Source organism: Myotis lucifugus, unplaced genomic scaffold (assembly GCF_000147115.1).
Source record: "Myotis lucifugus unplaced genomic scaffold, Myoluc2.0 scaffold_567, whole genome shotgun sequence".
In the NCBI taxonomy this organism is placed as follows: domain Eukaryota; kingdom Metazoa; phylum Chordata; class Mammalia; order Chiroptera; family Vespertilionidae; genus Myotis; species Myotis lucifugus.
Window position 1 is genome coordinate 82,081 of NW_005871615.1, and position 17,395 is coordinate 99,475.

The following is a 17,395-nucleotide window of genomic DNA, read 5'->3' on the forward strand; positions in this document are numbered from 1 at the left end:
CGAGCTTTCTCAAAAGTCTATTTTAGAAAGCGAAGAAAGCCAAGAAAAGCAAGAGGCGGGGGCGGGGGGAGGGGTGTAGGTTCTAAGAAACCCAGGGTTTCTGTCCTCATCTGAGAAAGCGGAAGGAAAAAGGGGATTTCATCTTGTAAGATCCAGGCAGTGGCTCATAGGGGAAATCAAGGGCTCTGAGGCCTGTTACTTGGAGCCTCACCTTTGGGTGTGTGAGGGGGTCCTGTCTCTCGGAGTTGGGGGACAGGGTAAACGTGAGAGCATACAAAGTACCTCTCTCTACTTCACTGTTTTCTAGCTTGGGCTTACATCCTTGACTTTCTAATCTAACGGGAAATTCCGTTTCAAAATGTATCCAGGTTCATTCCTGGCCTCCCCTTGGCTGTTACTGGGTTATTGACTGCAGGTGTGTCCAATTTGATTTCTTGGCTTGTGCTCCTGCCCCCATCTCTCCCCTCTCCCCCCTCCAATCTCAGTCTGTTTTCCAGATTGCAGCCTGGGTGTGTGTTAGATTGAAAATCAAATCTCAATTTAAAAACTACAGGAACTCCCAAACTTCAAAGTAAAAGCTTAAAAGTCCTTGAGATGGCCTACCTGGGCCCTTTGATAGGCCTCGGGGATTCTCATTACACCAGCCCTCTACCCTCAGCTGTACCCTCCCTGCCTGCTTTTCTCCTGCAAGGTGACCTTGGCGCTCCAGGGCCTCTGATACTTGCTCTCCACCTGGAATTACTTGGCCAAAAGTACTTACGCTTAAGTGTCAACAGTCACCTACCCTGACTACCTTATTTTTAAATTGCAACCTTCCAGCCCTTACAAACACTTCTGATACTCCCTTCCCTGACTTCTGTCTGGAGTATGTCTATTCCTGGCACATGGTAGATGCTCCCATAGATGACCCAGCACCCCAAATGCAACCTTCAATCAAAAAGCAATGGATGTGAAGGCAGTTCTGTGAACTGAAAGGACCCTAGAAATGTTGACTTTGTGCAAAGCGGTGTGATTTCTAAAGCAGAAATGCAAAACAAGTGGGGCTGTGGCTGTTCTGAGAAACAGGGTTTTAATGATCAGGCCTTAATGGGACTGGGGCTAAGAGCAGGTGTGACAACTGAGGTTCACCCCTAGAGCATTCATGTGATGGACTGGGATGTAAAACTGAGGCACCAACCCCCAGCTCTTGCAAGCTGGTAACCCGTATGCAGGTGTGCAAAGTCTTGTTGGACTTAACGCTATTCAAAATGAGACTCTAAACCAACCCCCTGGGCGCATGCTAGGCTCTATGTAAGTTATATGTTGGTCTGGGGGCTTCAGAAGTTTGGGGTAGGGTGGGGATGAAGATGGCAATAAAAATCAAAAGTACTTCTACAAACAACATGATTGGCAGGCAGCTGACGGGGTTGAAAGGAGAGGGCTGGGGGTCATTCCCCTGGTTCCTCTGCCGGTGATCTCTCAGCTGTAAGGGCTCAATTGGCCGGCGTCAGCTGTGCCTGGCTGTGGTTCCAGCACTTTTTTCCTCGGGTTTTCCTGCTCCCCACACACACCTTCGTTACAAGAGAACTAGAGGCCTAGTGCAAGAAATTCTACACAGGCAGGGCCCCTAGGCCTGGCTGGTGATCAGGACTGCCGGGGCCATCATTCCACGCTGCCCCCTGGTCGTCAGTGCATGTCAGTGTGAGCAATCGAACTTGGCCTCCTGGTCGAACTCCCGAGGGGGCACTTTGCATTTTAGATACATGCCTGGTAGATCCCTAACAGAGGGTGCCCTCAGACTTCAATGTGGACCCTGAAAGGTCTCTATCCCAGCGATTCACTGCTCTACATGTCAGCACAGGCACTTCTGTCTTTTGCCCTCCATGCTTTTGTTAAAACAAAACCCTGACCTGCCTGTGTAAACCTGTACACTTCTATAACCAGCTGCCTCCCTGGCATCTTGGTGGGAGTGTTGAAAGCCAGTCTCTTCAATTCAGTTCTCAAGTAGTATTTGTTCCACACTCACTCCCATGCCTGCTGGATTGATCAGCCTCCTTGTCCACCACCTGGGAAACAGTAATGGGAACAGGGACCACGTGTTTTTCAACACTTAGCTAAGGGCCCACCAAGTGAGCTGAATGAATTTGCTGAAACATGTTCTAGAGCGAATGACCATCAAGAGCAACACCTGAATTTGCATTAAATTCCGAAGCGTAAATTAGCATGGCTTACAAACATGCTGTTCGGGCAACAGCTCAAACAGATCTTCCTTGAGAAGTCGGAGGCTGGCTTTGGATAAAGGGGTTGCAGGCTGGATAACTTGGTCGAAACCCTTAGAACTGGTTTTAGGTGTGTAAGAGGCCTTACAGCCTCCCCTTGCAGAGGGAGATGGGTTCTGGTCAATTCTGCTGATGCTTTGCAGTGAGATGAGGGCTGGGGACGCGGCTCTATGGGGATCCACCTCGCCCTGAGCATGCTTAGCCTCAGCCCTGTTTCCCCTTCCTTAAAGGGGAACATACAGGAGGCCTGTGCGGCTCCTGCTCTCAGAAGCTCCGGGGAGGAACAGAGAGAAAGGAGGGATGGGACAGGAGTTCTGAACTTAAACCTACTTGCTCACTTGCAACCCTCACGTTTTCATGTCCAGGCTTCCTGTTGGTTTGACTTCCTCCTTCCTGTTGGTTTAAGAGTGTCGGTAAAGGGCTGTGCCAGGAGCAGCAGGAAGCATGGCCATGGCGGGTGAGCTGCTCCCTCGGGCAGCTCCCGTCTGAACTAGTCCATGTCCTGGAGGGACAGGGCCCTTCCCCCTCTAGGAATCTTCCTCTCTCTCCTGGGTCCTTCCCCGGAGTTTGTAAACAAGCTTAGATAAGCCACACTCAAGGACCACCTGCAAAGTGTCCCTGGAATAGATCCCCTCCACCTCTACTTCCTTACACCCACCTCACGTCCATCTCCTCCAGCTTTCACCAGGAGTGCCCCCTCACTTCCTCTCCCAGAAACTGTCCCAGGTTGGATCAAGGTTCCACTCCTAGCCCACTCAGCTATGGAGGGGGGTGGTGTGAAGTTGCATGGGGCTAACTTAGCTGCAAGGTTTCGCCTGCTGATCCTGAAAAGCTGGGGTGGGGCTTTGGGCTTCCCTACTAGAAGGGAGACAGACTATTTAGGACTGGGCTATCACCCCAAGAGCTCTCTATTGCTTTTGTCCTCCATGCTTTTGTCAGAGGATTAAAACAAAACCCTGGCCTTTGTATATAAACCTATACAAAGAGCCCAGCTGACGTGGCTCCATGGTTGAGCGTTGACCTATGAACCGGGAGGTCACGATTCAGATTCCCAGTCAAGGCATATGCCTGGGTTGGGGGCTTGATCCCCAGTTTGGGGCATGCAGGAAGCAAGCAATCAATGATTCTCTCTCATTGATGTTTTTCTCTCCCTCTCCCTTCCTCTGAAATCAATAAAAGTATAAAAAGTAAACCTATACAAAAGCGTTAACCTCTGATGTGTAAATTCTTCCAATGTGAGAACAAGTGAGCTATCTCCAACCCTGGGCTCCTTGGGCTGCTCAATTGGAAACACATGGTATTTAACAAGGTCCCACGAGAGGGCGCTATGCTTTGTAAAAGGGTGACTGTGTGGCAGGTGTAACCAGTGCTGTGAGGGTCTCCAGCTCCCTGCAAGCTGTAGACCCTGCGCCTGAGTTGCGTTCCCACTCGAGGTTGTCTCCAGGGGCTGGACCTCCAGGAGGAGAACGCTACCACTGCATAGCCTCGGGCTGGTTGAACAGTTCCAGGGAATCACATCCTTAAGTTTCTGACCTGTTGGTTTAAACCATCAAGTCATCATCAGCTAAGTGTGCGCTATCTGATCCCCCTCAGGTCTGGGTAAGAGTTAACTGCTGTCACCTGCAAACTTGGCCTCAGAGACTTGGCCCTCTGCCCGTGTTCGGTGCTGCCCCCCTCCCCGCCTTTCCCCTCCGAGCGGCAAGGGTCTGGCCCAGTCACTGCCACCCTCTGCCCCTCTTTTCATTTTGCACAAAGAGCTCCAGTGAGTGAAATTAGGCGGGTTTTGTCCTTTTCCACCTGATTTATTCCGTTTAGCATAACAGCTCCAGACCCACCCATGTTGTTGCAAATAACAAATGAACAAAACAGATTCCTAAATACAGACGACAAAATGGTGGGTACCAGAGGGGAAGGGAGTAGAAGGGAGAGGGTGGTTGGGTAAAGGGGGTCAAATGTATGGTAAGAGAAGGAAACTAGACTTTGTTGTTAGCCAGTTACCTCACTGAATTTAAAAAAATTAAAACTTTCATTGTTAAAACAAAACAAAACACACCTCCCATGAACTGTGAAATGGACACATACGCCTGCCTCTCCCTGCTGCCTGAGACCCTGAGTGTCTGAGCCAACCCCCCTTGTTATAAAGACACAACTGTATCGGGTTAAGGCCACCTTCCTCCAGTCCAAGCTCATCTTAACTAAGCACAGGTGGTGGGCGAGGACAGGTGATGGGGCTTCTTGTTCTTTGGCTTTTATTTTTTTATATGTATTTTTCATTGCATTAAAAAAAAAAAAAACCTGTTCAATATGCTCCCCCTCATGCGAACAGCTCTCATATGAGATTCTTCGGATTTTGTTTTTTCCATTCTGGCTCATTCTTTGCTTCCTCATCAGATTCAACTTGTGCAAACATGGCTTTGGGCTGAGTCTTGGCATAGGCTGGAGAAACCCAGTACGGGTTGTCCTCCGAGGCTTTGGCGTGGTGCAGGATGGCCTCCCGGGGATTGCTGTCGTCGGTCTTATCCAAAGCAATGTTCTTCACGATGTATGTGGACAGGGTGCCGCCGTGGGTTCCCACCCGGCCGCCACGACCTGGGCCCGTCACAGGAGGCTCGGGCTTGTGCGACTTCAGGGGGTCCCGTCTGTCCTTCTCCAGCTGCTTCCTGGTGCTCCGCTGGCGGGGCTCACGGAACATCGGCAAGGCGTGAGGGGTGATGATGTAGTCCTGGGTCAGAGTCTCGGCTTGCTTCGCCTTCCGCTGGGTTTTGACCACACATAATTTTGCTCCCCTCTGACTCTTGTTGGGATCATAATAGACTTTCGCCAGCCCGTTTCCAGTTCCCACCATGATCTGGTTCAGCTTTGGATGCCACAGGTAGCGGCCCACACTCGCACCCGTGATGTCTATTTCATACACCCTCTGGAAAGTTCTGCGCTCAAAGAAAACGAGTTTGCCGCTGCCACATCCCCTTTGGACAGATGTGCCGGTTACTGAGTTTATCATCTGGACTGAAACAGCAGTCAGTCATTGGAAACATGGTGGGAAGACCCGAGGCTGAAAAAAGTGGCTTATTAAACTGTCGGATGTCCCATAATTTTGATGTGTCATCACCTCCACGAGAGGCAAGGACAGTACCATCATAGGAAAAAGCCACGCAAGAAGTGTCTGTACCCGGGTCATGAGCCTGTTTGTAGTGGGATTTAGGACGAACCGTCAGGTTCCGGTCCCAGATCTGTATGCTTCCGTTCTGGCAGGCAGCTGCTATGAGGCTTCCATCTCTACGTGGTGGGAATCACTTTTTTACCCTGCATCGTCCGTGGTTTAAACACACTTTTTTGTTTCTTTGGATTTTCAACTCCCCATGTCCTCACAGTGGCATCATTTGAGCAAGTCATAAATTCTCCCTTTATTTTGGGATACCATGAGCCAGTATGAAGCATTGCTGTGTGACCCTAGGTGTTGGCCATGTCCACAATATACTGGTCTCCTTTTATACATTCCATTACTTCAAAACCATCTCTGTCAATCACTTTGGCTTGAGAGCTTCCGGATACAACAAGAATCATGTCTCCTGTGTTACTATAGTGCAATGACTTGATCTGATGGCATTCACAGGGATGAAGGGATCCAAATGCCTTAAAAGAAGCGTCCATTCCAGCAAAATCCCAAAACTTAACATCATAGTCGTATCCTCCTGTCACCAAGCGGGCACCTGAGGGGTCCAGACCCAAAGCAGAAACTGTTTTCGTGCCATGCTTCAGCGTTATTTCATGAGAATCAGGGATCTTTTGAACAGGATTTTCCTCCTCTTCTGAATCACCACCACCATCATCATCATCACCATCATCATCATCACCATCTACCTCTTCCTTGTGAAGAGGTGGAGGTAAACGACCAATAGCTTGCTCCATACGATCAACAGGTTCTTCTGCCATGGTAGGGGGTAAAGGAGGGCCAATCAACTCATCAGAGGAATCAGAACTCGCTTCACTTCCACTAATGCTTGTATCACTGGAAGATGATTGAGAGCAATCTCTGACCACATTTGAGCCTGAAGATGTAGGTTCAATATCTTCATTTTGCCTTCTTAATTCTTTCTCTCTGTTCATTTCTTCCTCTTTTTCTCTTGCCTCCAGTGTTTTCCGACTTCTTTCCACAGCTGTTCTTCGAGTCTTCAAACATTGCTTCCAAATCAAATGTACGAGCTTTTTCCCCCCTAACCCCGTGCAGCCCATGGTGACCACCAGCTGCAGGTCCAGTCCCAACATCTCAACACCTTTGCTGGGCCCCGGGTGCTGCATCGCCGCCAGGGGCAGCCCACAAAGCCCCGCGGCACTTCCCTGATTCCAAGTAGTAAATAGCTTTCAACGGTAGAGCATGAGACTTTTTATTTTTTTTTAAAGGATTTTTATACTATATTTCCACAAAATAAAGGGATTAATCAACATATAGTCCTTCCAAGAGTCTCTGGACCCAACAGCCATGCAGACTGGCTGTCACCTTTTTCTTTTGCTTGCAGCTTGTAGCCCGTGCTCTAGTTCTTAAAATCAAACTTGTTCCGCCAAATCCATCACCCTGAATTTATCCAAGTTGTAGAAACATGCTTTTACCACCCGTCCACCAAAATACCTCCCATTCAGATCAATGACAGCTTTAATTGCTGATTCAACCCTCTCAAATTCTAAAAATATTCGTACTGCTTCATCATCAGGGGCACCAGGAATTTCAAATATCACACATTTTCCAACTTTGCCATATTTTTCACACTCTTCCTTGGTTTCAACTTCCAAGTCTTCATCTACCTCTCCTGCACCAACCATGTTCCTTAGTAGGACCACTTTAGTAGGACATTTAAGTATTTCAGTTAATGGATTTGAACCTGACTTCTTGGTTGCATCTTTCTCTGTGACTTCGCCCACAATGATCTTGCCTCCTCGCTTGCTCGTCTTCTCCACTGACAACGCCGTGCTCAGCCCTTGCTCGTGTTTACCAAGACCTTGGCCTTCCCGAAAGCCGTACTTCTGCATGATTTTATGTGCTACTGTGCCACCCATGTTGGCGAGGAAGGAGTTGCCAGGGCCCGTTGGAGATCTGGGTCTGTCCTGTTCCTCATACACAGGAGGAGGAATGGCAGCTTTAGAAGACTGTGAGCGAGGTCTTGAATCCTCTTCATAAGGAAATTCTCGGGGTAACTCTTTGTCTTTCTCTACAAGAGAAGTGGGTGGTGCGATGGCAGCTCCGCCCATACTTCTTTTTCTCCTTTCTCGCTCACAATCTTCAAGATCAGAATCTGGATCTGGTCTCCTTGAAAACCCACTGGCTTCATGTCTGTCTTTACGCCTCTTTTCTCTCTCTTCTATTTCTTTTTGTCTTTCCAGCTCCCGCTGTCTCTGCCGTTCTTCTCTTTGGCGCTTCACTACTTTCTCATAATCATTAGGAAACATAGGATCATATTCATCAGCTAAGGGAATTGTTATGGGTTGGCTCAACGAGATAGACCATCGACTCAGAATTTTAAATTTGAAAGCCTTTTTATTAAGCTGGCCAGCTGACCACAGCCCGTACCTTCCACCTCTGGGAAGCCTCGCGGCATGTGGCAAAGAGCAAGTGTGCATTATGATTTTTATAGCAAAAACAGTGTTACCTTAGAAGCTCACAGAAAGTTCATAAGCACAAAGGGGGGGGGGGTAAACAGAGTCACACCTGACTGGTCTAAGACAATCTAGCAATTTTTCTTTCATGGTTCCTAACCCTGCAACCCCCCTCCATACGTCAGTCCCTCCTCCCAGCACATACACAATCCTCATATCCTGGCAACACAATCCTTCTCCATACGTCAGTCCCCCCTCCCAGCACATTCTGTAACATTCTGTAACCCTTCCATGGCGCAGTCCCTCACCCTAGCACATTCCCTACTGGTCTTATGCCCGAATCAAATCTTTGATTCAGGGATCCTTTAGGCCAGCTGCTACGTGAGGCGGGGTGTCCACAATCTGCCGGTCATCTGAAGAGCCACCTCGCTTTAGGTCGATTACTGGGGCAAGGACTGTACTTTGTTTTGTTCTCTGGCTCTTTGCTTGAGTGAGAGCTGCCTTCTTCACCTGAAGCTGAGACTGTAGAAGTTTGAAGTTTTTGGACCAGCCTTCTGTTTTCAAGTCACTGGTCTCCACTCCCAGGTCATCATACAGTGACATCTTTTCAGTTTAATGCCGGTCTGCCAGGCCGACCCTCCCCCTGGGCCGCAGCAGCGCACCAAGGCCCAGGCGCTGCGATGAGGGCACGCTGAGCACACTCGGCGTCAGCCCGTGACGGCCCGGACCACAGCTGGCACAAACCCCTACACCGAGTAGAGCATGAGACTCTTAATCTCAGGGTCGTGGGTCCGTGCCCCACATTGGGCACCAATTATTGGGGTTCAACCGCAGCAGGTCCAGGGGTTCCCAAAGGTGTGGACGGAGTCGGCGAAGAAGGAATGACACGGAGGCAGTGTTCAGTTGATCAGCAGCCTAGCCAGGTTCTCTAGCCAGGTTCTAGCCAGGATCTCCAGCCAAGTTCTGTGTTTATTTCTCCTGCTACATCTGTATTTATATCAGTTGATCTTAATCCTATTCATTCTTTTCCAAAGGTTAGGGCGTTTGTTATCTCCATTCCAGGGAGTAAAGATTATGTAGCTTAAGCGTGATTGTTCCTAGTTAAAGTGATTAACTACCCACCTGGCACTTAAGGGACCATGAATGCTGGAAGCCGGTCCATCCTTGCTGCTTGACACAGTCGCTGCAGGAAAGAAACATCTGCACAGCATATGTTTCGGAGGGAAGAGCTCAGCAGGCAAGTACTCCAGACCTGAGATGGCTGAGGCCTGGTCCCCCAGCAGGCTCCTTCCTGCCAGCTCCAGGAGTGTGGGTGGGGTCCGGATGCTCATCTTCAAGGTGCTCAGAAAGGAATCCTGCAGAAACGTCTGCTGTGACCGGGTTGGCTGGGGCTCGGATCTCAGACCTGCTGGAGAACCACCACACTGACTGCAGAGCTGGAGGACTCTTAAGATAGCTTTGTTAGCCTGGAATTCCAGGCAGCAACGCAAAAACAACAATCTGTGAACCAGACAACTTGCTTAAAATTCCAATTTTTCTGAGATCAATAGAGATGGGGCATGTTCAGGATGGTATGGCTGTAGACAAAATTCCAATTTTTGATGCAAGGTCAAATATTTGATTCTTGTCTGATAATGAGAATATGAAATCCCATGTCCATCAGTGTAGTAGAGGATGTTGGTATGTATGCGACTGCCTTCAAGTAGGATGACACCGGTCTAACCAAACTTCTTTGTAGGCTGCCTGCATGCCAGAAAGATACCATTATTAGGTGGCCTGGTAGAGATGCTAAATGGCTCAGAGAAAATCTCTCTAAATGTCGTAGTGATTGGCCCGAGTCAACTAATGAATCTAACTCACGGGATTCCTGGTATAGTGACATGAAAACTTCTACTCCTCGCTTAAAGGCTGCTGGAAGAGCCGGGTCTCCATACCAGCTAGTGGGTTCAGGTTCCAATTGTGCTGAAAAGTGATCTATTTGGAATCCCCTTACACATGGGAGGTCTTGACAAGGAAAAGAAGTCTTCTTGAATTTCTCTTGTGTAACCTGTGCACGCAAGTGTAAGGTAATAAGTTTTATTTGCAAGGATTCCGAGGTGTAATTGGGAAGATAACAAGTTAAGTCCATGTAGGAAAGCATCCTGAACATGGATGGTATAATCTTTTTGTGATTTGGCAAAGTCAGTTATGTAGTTTGTGGTAAAACCTACATGTGTGGATATAACGTTCAAGCTACCAGCAAGTCCAGCTTGTGGTGAGATGTGCCTCTTTACTTGAGGGATCCTAGACTGCAGTCCAGCCACCTTGCTCCCTGGGCCACATGTAGCCCTGAAGCATGTACCATGGAATAGAAAGCCAAGTTTCAAGAATTAAAAATGGAGGTAGCCACAATCCTGAGTGCTATGAGGAAGGCAACAAGGTATTCAAATAAAAGATGAATAAAAACAATTGTCTACATAGTTACTGGCAAGGCTTGAAGATGAACATGCTAGCCTTGAATATATATTTGGATATATTTCCCCAGGGCTATCTGTTAGTCTTGAAAAGATCTTTAAGAGGTAGATGGGGCAGTAGTTCCGTCAGTTGTCATTCTCATGGTAGATGAGCTTCATCTGGATGAACCGCAGCCTGTCCTCCTGGAAAATGTGCTCCAGCATCTGCCCCAATTCTTCCCGCAGCCAGGCTCGGAATTCCTCTTGGCTCCCACCAAGTCTCCTGTGGTGGTGCCTCAGGTTGCACTTGGTGGAGAACCTGTCCTTCCAAATCTGCATGTGGCAGCTGTGGGGCCTTGGTGGCCATACGTGCACTCCACTGTGGCCGATTTCCTCTCTGTCAGGCGAAATCTAAACGTGGGCTTGAACTGCATTGAGTTATCCACATTGGGGTCATGGAGAGGCAGGTACGCCCGACCAATAACGCATAGCCATCCACCACTACATACAGCAGTCCTCCACAGTGCCAGTCTCATAGGAAGGTAACTAACCTTATTCCATCACTGTCTTTTGGGATTCATCTTGCTTGGGACTCTCTGTACTTGTGTAAGTTTATTCTTCCCCATATCTGGGAAGTTTTCTGTCATTATTTCGTTAAAATTCAAGCATGAAGGGTTCACATGCACCCAGGAACTGGGCTGTCTGCTTGGAGTAGGGGCTGACACAGAATCCAATCTACTGAGGTAATTGGCAACAAACATGATACAACAAATGGCTCTTAAGGGAGAGCTTGAGGTTGGAGTCCTTTTCCTAGGGTCGTGCCTATTCAGCCATCCAGAGCTTGAAGGTCCTGTCATATGAGCAAGTGGCTATAAGCTGCCCACCAGAAGAAATGTCTAGGCCCATCACTTTGCCTTCGTGGCCAGCCAAAGTCTTCAGTGGGGACCAGCCTGGATGGGTCCAGATCTTGGCCTTGTTATCATAGGCACCAGTGAGCAAGAAATTCCCGTGGAGAGGCTCAAATTTGACACCAGTCACTAAGTTCTGATGGGCAGGGATGGTATAGATGCAGCGCCGCTGTCGAAGGTCCCATACTTTGCAGGTGTTGTCACCACTGCCGGTTGCAATGTGATAGCCATTGGGGGAGAAATTTATTCCATAGATTTCCTTCAGGTGCCCTTCTAGGAACATGATACAACGTCCTGTACGCAGGTCCCAAACTCGACCAAATGCATCCAGTCCCCCAGTGCCAGCCAAAGAGCCATCTTGATGGAAGGCAATGTCATACACACCCATGCTGTGGCCTTCCTGATGCAGGATCTCCTCTTGAGCTTCCAAATCCCATAAGCGCCATGAGCGGTCATAGCAGGTGGTACCCAGGAAACGTCCTGATGGATGCCACATTACACGGGCCACACGTACTGTATGGCCTTTAATATCTGCCACTGGTTCATCACTGTCAAGGCTCCAAAGTTTCACAGAACCATCAGCAGCACAAGAAGCCAAATTGACATCTTTTTGGTCCAAGGAAACAGTGGATTTCGGATGGAATACAACTGCTCCTACATTTGTGTTATGGCCTCGAAGAGTGTGAAGGAGGTTGCAATCAGGAACAGACCAGAGCTTGCAAAGCCCACTCCAACAAGCTGTAGCCAGCATTTTGGAATTGGGACTAAAGTGACAGTAGGAGATAGGCCGATCATCCCCAATCTGACTGCAGAAATTATTCAAAGACCGGAGAGATTTGTGCAGCTCTTGCATCTGGGAGGTCCTAGTTGTTTCAGGAATCTCTTTATGGAGACGGGCCTCTTCCAAGCGTTTCATTGCCCTGGGCAGTGAATAATTAGCAATCCATAGTCTAGCAACCTTCAGGGTGTTTGGTCCTTCATGGTACCAGGTATGCTGATACTCTTCTTTGGACTTCTTAGATTTCTCATCATCTTTTTTAGTTGTTTTTAAGGCATCAGTACCGACCACTGAGAGGATATTTCTTAACCTTTCTCTTCTTTCAGCAGGACCCTCTCCAAAAAGTGTGATAGGCTCCCCCAAGGCTCGAAGGCAAGCCTTGACCTCTGAGTCTTCTGTGGAAACATTGATTTGCCGGGCTCGCTTCCTTCTCTCAAACTCGGCTAACACCTCAGCCTGTCGCTCACTTATGTGCTCTTCAATTTCAAACACTTCCCCAGAGGTTATGTTAATATTTCCTGCTTCAATTCCTGCTTTAAGTCCTTCTTTCCCCACAATCCCAGATTCTCCTTTGGCCAGACGCTCCCTCTCCTTCTCTTCCAAACTTCCATAGTAGATGTGTGGTTTCTTCACAACAGGCGCGACTAGGTCATCAGGTGCCTTGGTTTTGGTTGCCGTGGAGGAAGCTCCTGTGGAAGCCATGCCTAGCTCAGGAGCCGAGAAACCCCAGCCACAGCTGGGCTTTGCTTCCCAGACAATCCACCCTGCAAAGCAGAACTGCGTCACGAACCAGAAGTGGGTCGAGAGTGAGGCAGCTTCTGGGCTGGCGTGGAGCACGCTGGGAATCCTAGTGGGAAAGGAGAAAGGCTTGTGGGCGCGTCCAGGGATTTCCAAAGGTGTGGATGGAGTTGGTGAAGAAGGAATGACACGGAGACAGTGTTCAGTTGATCAGCAGTCTAGCCAGGTTCTCTAGCCAGGTTCTAGCCCAGGATCTCAAGCCAGGTTCTGTGTTTATTTCTCCTGCTACATCTGTATTTATATCAGTTGATCTTAATCCTATCCATTCTTTTCCAAAGGTTAGGGCGTTTGTCATCTCCATTCCAGGGAGTAAAGATTATGTAGCTTATGCATGATTGTTCATAGTTAAAGTGATTAACTACCCACCTGGCACTTAAGGGGTTTTACTGATAAAAATCCCCACCCTGGGAAACAACCTTTCTCTTGGAGAGGTGACCTTGGTTAAAACACATAGTGCTAAGAAGGGGAGCAAGCATACTAAGAACAGTATGCCATAGACACCAGGTCCCTTGAATCCTAAGCTGTGCAGATGTTTCTTCCCCGCAGCGACTGTGTCAAGCAGCACGGGTGGTCCGGCTTCCGGCAGAGGATCTTTTCTTTTCAATCAGTAACTTAAAGCTGTCATTTTTTTTCCTGCTGAAATAAGAATTATAAAGTCACTGTGTGCAGGGATAAAGGATAAAGTTTAAACACAACAGCTCCATTTTGTATGAATTTTGTATGCTTGTATTAAGTAGAGAAGGAAACTGTCAGATATTTTTCACAAAGTTATCCTATTGATTGTACACTGCAGGTACTGTATTTCTTTGCTTTGATTGACTGAAAAGACCTATCCACTAATATCAGTAATGGAAAGGAAGTGTTAAGAATGAACAATAATGAAAATTAAACTACTTCTGTCTGTGACTCATTTAAGCAATATCTATCTATAGAGTCTCACATTTCTGCAGTTGTGAATAAAGACTAAGGTGATACATCAAAAACGAAAAAGAAAAAAAGAAATGATTTTAAAAAAGGTGAACGAGGGCCATTGCCGCGAGAGCAGAAGGTGCGAGGGGAGGTATTTTGACCAAGTGTTATGGGTTGGCTCAACGAGATAGACCACCGACTCAGAATTTAAATTTGAAAGCCTTTTTATTAAGCTGGCCAGCTGACCACAGCACCTATCTCCCCCTCTGGGAGATTCGGAGCATGTGGCAAAGAGCAAGCGTGCATTATGATTTTTATAGCAAAACAGTGTTACCTTAGAAGCTCACAGAAAGTTCATAAGCACAAAGGGGGGGTAAACAGAGTCACACCTGACTGGTCTAAGACAATCTAGCAATTTTTCTTTCATGGTTCCTAACCCTGCAACCCCCCTCCATACGTCAGTCCCTCCTCCCAGCACATACACAATCCTCATATCCTGGCAACACAATCCTTCCCCATACGTCAGTCCCCCCTCCCAGCACATTCTGTAACATTCTGTAACCCTTCCATGGCGCAGTCCCTCACCCTAGCACACAAGGAGGGCTCTGGCCTGTTGCTTCCTTGTAGGCAGAATAGTGATTATCTGGACACACTGGTTTCTCCTTCGCTCAGTGCGGGGAGGTGATCTGACTGGTAGATCAGCCCAGGGAACAGGCCAGGCCTAGAGTCTGCCCCCTCCAGGGGGTCGCATGTTTCCCTCTAAGTGGAGCCTGTTGTTGCCCAGACCTGTGAGTGGCTGAAAAGATGTCTTTGCTGGAGCTGCGGTAACTGAGTACCACAGCGGAGGGGCCGGAACGACAGACCGTCTCCGGTGGAGGCTGGCCATCGGGTCAAGGCCTCAGCCATGTTGGTGCCTTCTGCAGCCTGTGAGGAAGAGTGGGCTCCATGTATCCAGCTCCTGGGGCATCACCCCGATCTCGGTCCATGTTCACAGGATGTTCTCCCTGAGTGGGTCTGTGAACCAACCCCCCACCCCCCCCATTTATAACAACAACAGCCATGTTGGAATAAGCCCACCATACTCCAGCACGACCTCTTTTAACTAATTACACCGGCAGTAGCCCTGTTTCTGCATAAGGCCCCACTCTGAGGTCTTGTGTATGGGGACTTGACTGTGCCATTGCGGGGGACACAACTCAACCCATAAGTCGGAGAGAGGGGCTTGCCTGTCTTACCTTCGTCACCCTCCCATCCAAAGCCCCAGTCCGGGCCCCGGGCCCCCCACGGAGGGAAGGACACCTACATACGTTGCAGTTGGCGGACATCCGCTGTGGCAGAGGCACTTGCCCTGTAGGTCTGCCACCCCTTCTGGGCACCTGCTCTTGGGAAAACCCCAACCAGGGCACAAAGTGAGAGTACAGGCAGGTGTCCCACCAAAGACGCCCCAAAGGGGTGATCATGGAGCAGCCACTCCCTGGTGGACACATTCTTACGCTCCCTTATGCTCTGCTTGGGACTCTTGGCCCTCCCGACAATTGTCCTGTTATTCTCTTTATAGGTGGCATGATTAACCACCTCACCATTTCCAGGGGGCCGACTAAACCTGGCCCCACCTGCACCTGGTCGGATTGGTTTCTCTGACCCTTACAATGGACATAAATACCCCGCTCCCCCTCTTCGGCCCCGCTGATGCCATCTTGGTCTCAGCCCTTCTGCTGGCAGATGTAATCATAAACTTGTAATTCCTTATCCCTTTGGACCTTGTGCGTTCCTCCTTCAGCGACCCTGACACTCCCCACCCCACCTCCAGATCTGGCTTCAAATGCCTTTAGCCACTGGAACATGTTTGTTCTGTTTGGGGGCTGCTTGGCTCTGGTGGTGCCCTTGGGGCTGTGGGCACAATTCCTCAGCCCCGCTGGTGTGAAATACTCCCCTGACCAGGCGCAGTCAGAGGCCAGGACCCGTTCTGCCTCGGTGCCCCCAGCTGGCTTCTGGGCCCAGAGGAGCCCCAGGCCCCTTGTCAGGCTGGGCTCCAGGCCCTATCAGGGCATTGCTGAGACTGCACAGGAAGGGCCTCTGTCTGCAGGCACCTGGAGCTGTGTGTGATGTTCATTGTCAAGTCAATAGTCCGAAGGGAGATGGCAGAGATGCTGGTCGGGGGTGGGTGAGCCCAGCCGCTGCTGCCAACATGAATGGATCAGGCAGCACCACTGACATGCCTTTGGGAACAGCTGGCATCTGGTTTTAGTTTTCAACAAGGTTTGGAGTCTCATTCTGGGCATGTCTGCCCCATTGAAACCCTAAATACCTTGGCTGTAGCTTAGTTCTCAGGAAGCTGGTATGTCTGTGACCTATGGAGAAATTCCCCAAACTGGGGGATGGTGCAGCGCCGGCCACAGCAGGGTTACAGCCCTCAGAGCCTGGATCCTCGGGGGAGGCTGCCCTGCAGGGTAGAGATGACGAAGGCTGGGCGGCATGATTTCTGCACATAAGCCACGCTCCCAGTTTCTGCCCGGCATGTGCTGGTGGTTGAACAAATGACTCTTAGTCACTGCACCACAGTAATCAATGGGAGGAGGCTAATTCCAAGGGTGGTGGAGTGAAGACTCGCTTTCTCAGTGGTGTTCTGGCAACATCTAAAGCTCAGAAACCGCAAAGGTTTAATCCTGGGCAGAGCTGACACGGACTCGGACGTCCAATGGATGTCAGCTTATTGTTTACCACAGTACTTCAGGATTGGCCCAGCTGCATGGCTCAGTGGTTGAGGGTGGACCTGAATCTCCCACAAGATGGGCCACCCCATGAACTTCCCTTCCTCGCAGCAGCATGCAATGCGTAGTTCCTCAAATGTACGAGGCCATCTGACGTTTTCAGGGTCTCCCCATACTCACTCAGCAGCCCTGTGGCTCCAGCACCCGGGCCACCCCTCCACACATAAATGCAGGTGGCCAACCCTGGATGCCCCCTGCAGATGCCTCTCTTCGAAGACCCATTGCTTCTGTCTCCTGGCTGGCTTGTAAAAGGTTCATATTGGCAGACCCGGGGGAAGGTCCCGGGGCTGAAATCCTACCTCTGTAGGTGGCGGGCAGAGAAAGACCCGAGGGAGCGGCGGGCCCTCCAGTCCAGTCATGGGCAGTTCATGACAGGAAACCTGCTTCCTGTGACTGCAAGATGAGAGGGATCCCCGCACACTTCCAGACACCAAAGAATGCCCCAGGGTGGAGGGGGAAGAGTCCCGGGACGAGTCCCTGAAGGCCACCCTACGGGGAATCACACGTGCTGAGCAGATGGGGAACTGGCGCTTAGTGGGAGGCTGGGAGGCGGTACTGACTGGTCAGGATGAAAGTTGCTGAAATCGGTCCCTGAGGGCTCACGGGAAGCGATCTCCGCTCTGGCCCGGGCCCAGCTGCCGTCACGTTATGGAGCAGTCTCTCAAGCACCCTGTGTCTTGCGTTGTCCCCAATCGATGCAAACATCTGCTTTTAGAATGCACAGCTGGCCGTAACCCTTCCAAGTGGGTAGGAAGAACTGCCTTGAATCCTAGTTAAAGCTGAAGAGGACTTGGAGTCCCCAGGTTACTTCCCTACAGCTCTGCCTGCGTCAGGAATCAACCAGATCTCTCTGTGACTAGCTGGTTATCCCATTAATGAGCTGTGTTAGGCTTAGTGTAACGGGAGTTGGCTGAGCTAAAAGTGCCGGGATAGAACCTAAACTTCCGTGCTG

The 17,395-nt window shown here is 49.6% G+C and overlaps 2 protein-coding genes and 2 pseudogenes across 2 annotated transcripts in view; all 4 read right to left on the reverse strand.

The window, feature by feature from the left end:
- The window catches only part of WDR1 (WD repeat domain 1), a 35,122-nt gene extending 32,195 nt beyond the window's left edge, over positions 1 to 2,927 (reverse strand). The window contains 1 exon segment of the mRNA XM_006104423.2: positions 2,917 to 2,927. Coding sequence (XP_006104485.1) covers positions 2,917 to 2,927 — 11 coding nt within the window.
- Positions 2,928 to 4,587: 1,660 nt separating this feature from the next.
- On the reverse strand, positions 4,588 to 6,557 carry LOC102421947 (annotated as a pseudogene).
- A 155-nt stretch (positions 6,558 to 6,712) lies between these two features.
- LOC102422245 (splicing factor 45) lies at positions 6,713 to 8,495 on the reverse strand. Its single transcript, XM_006104424.3, has 2 exons — positions 8,206 to 8,495; positions 6,713 to 7,740 (listed from the first exon to the last, which is right to left on the reverse strand). Exons 1-2 carry the CDS (start codon positions 8,448 to 8,450, stop codon positions 6,804 to 6,806), a joined length of 1,182 nt encoding a protein of 393 aa, XP_006104486.1. The 5' UTR covers positions 8,451 to 8,495; the 3' UTR covers positions 6,713 to 6,803.
- Positions 8,496 to 10,988: 2,493 nt separating this feature from the next.
- Positions 10,989 to 12,688, reverse strand: LOC102420195 (annotated as a pseudogene).
- Positions 12,689 to 17,395: the final 4,707 nt, after the last annotated feature.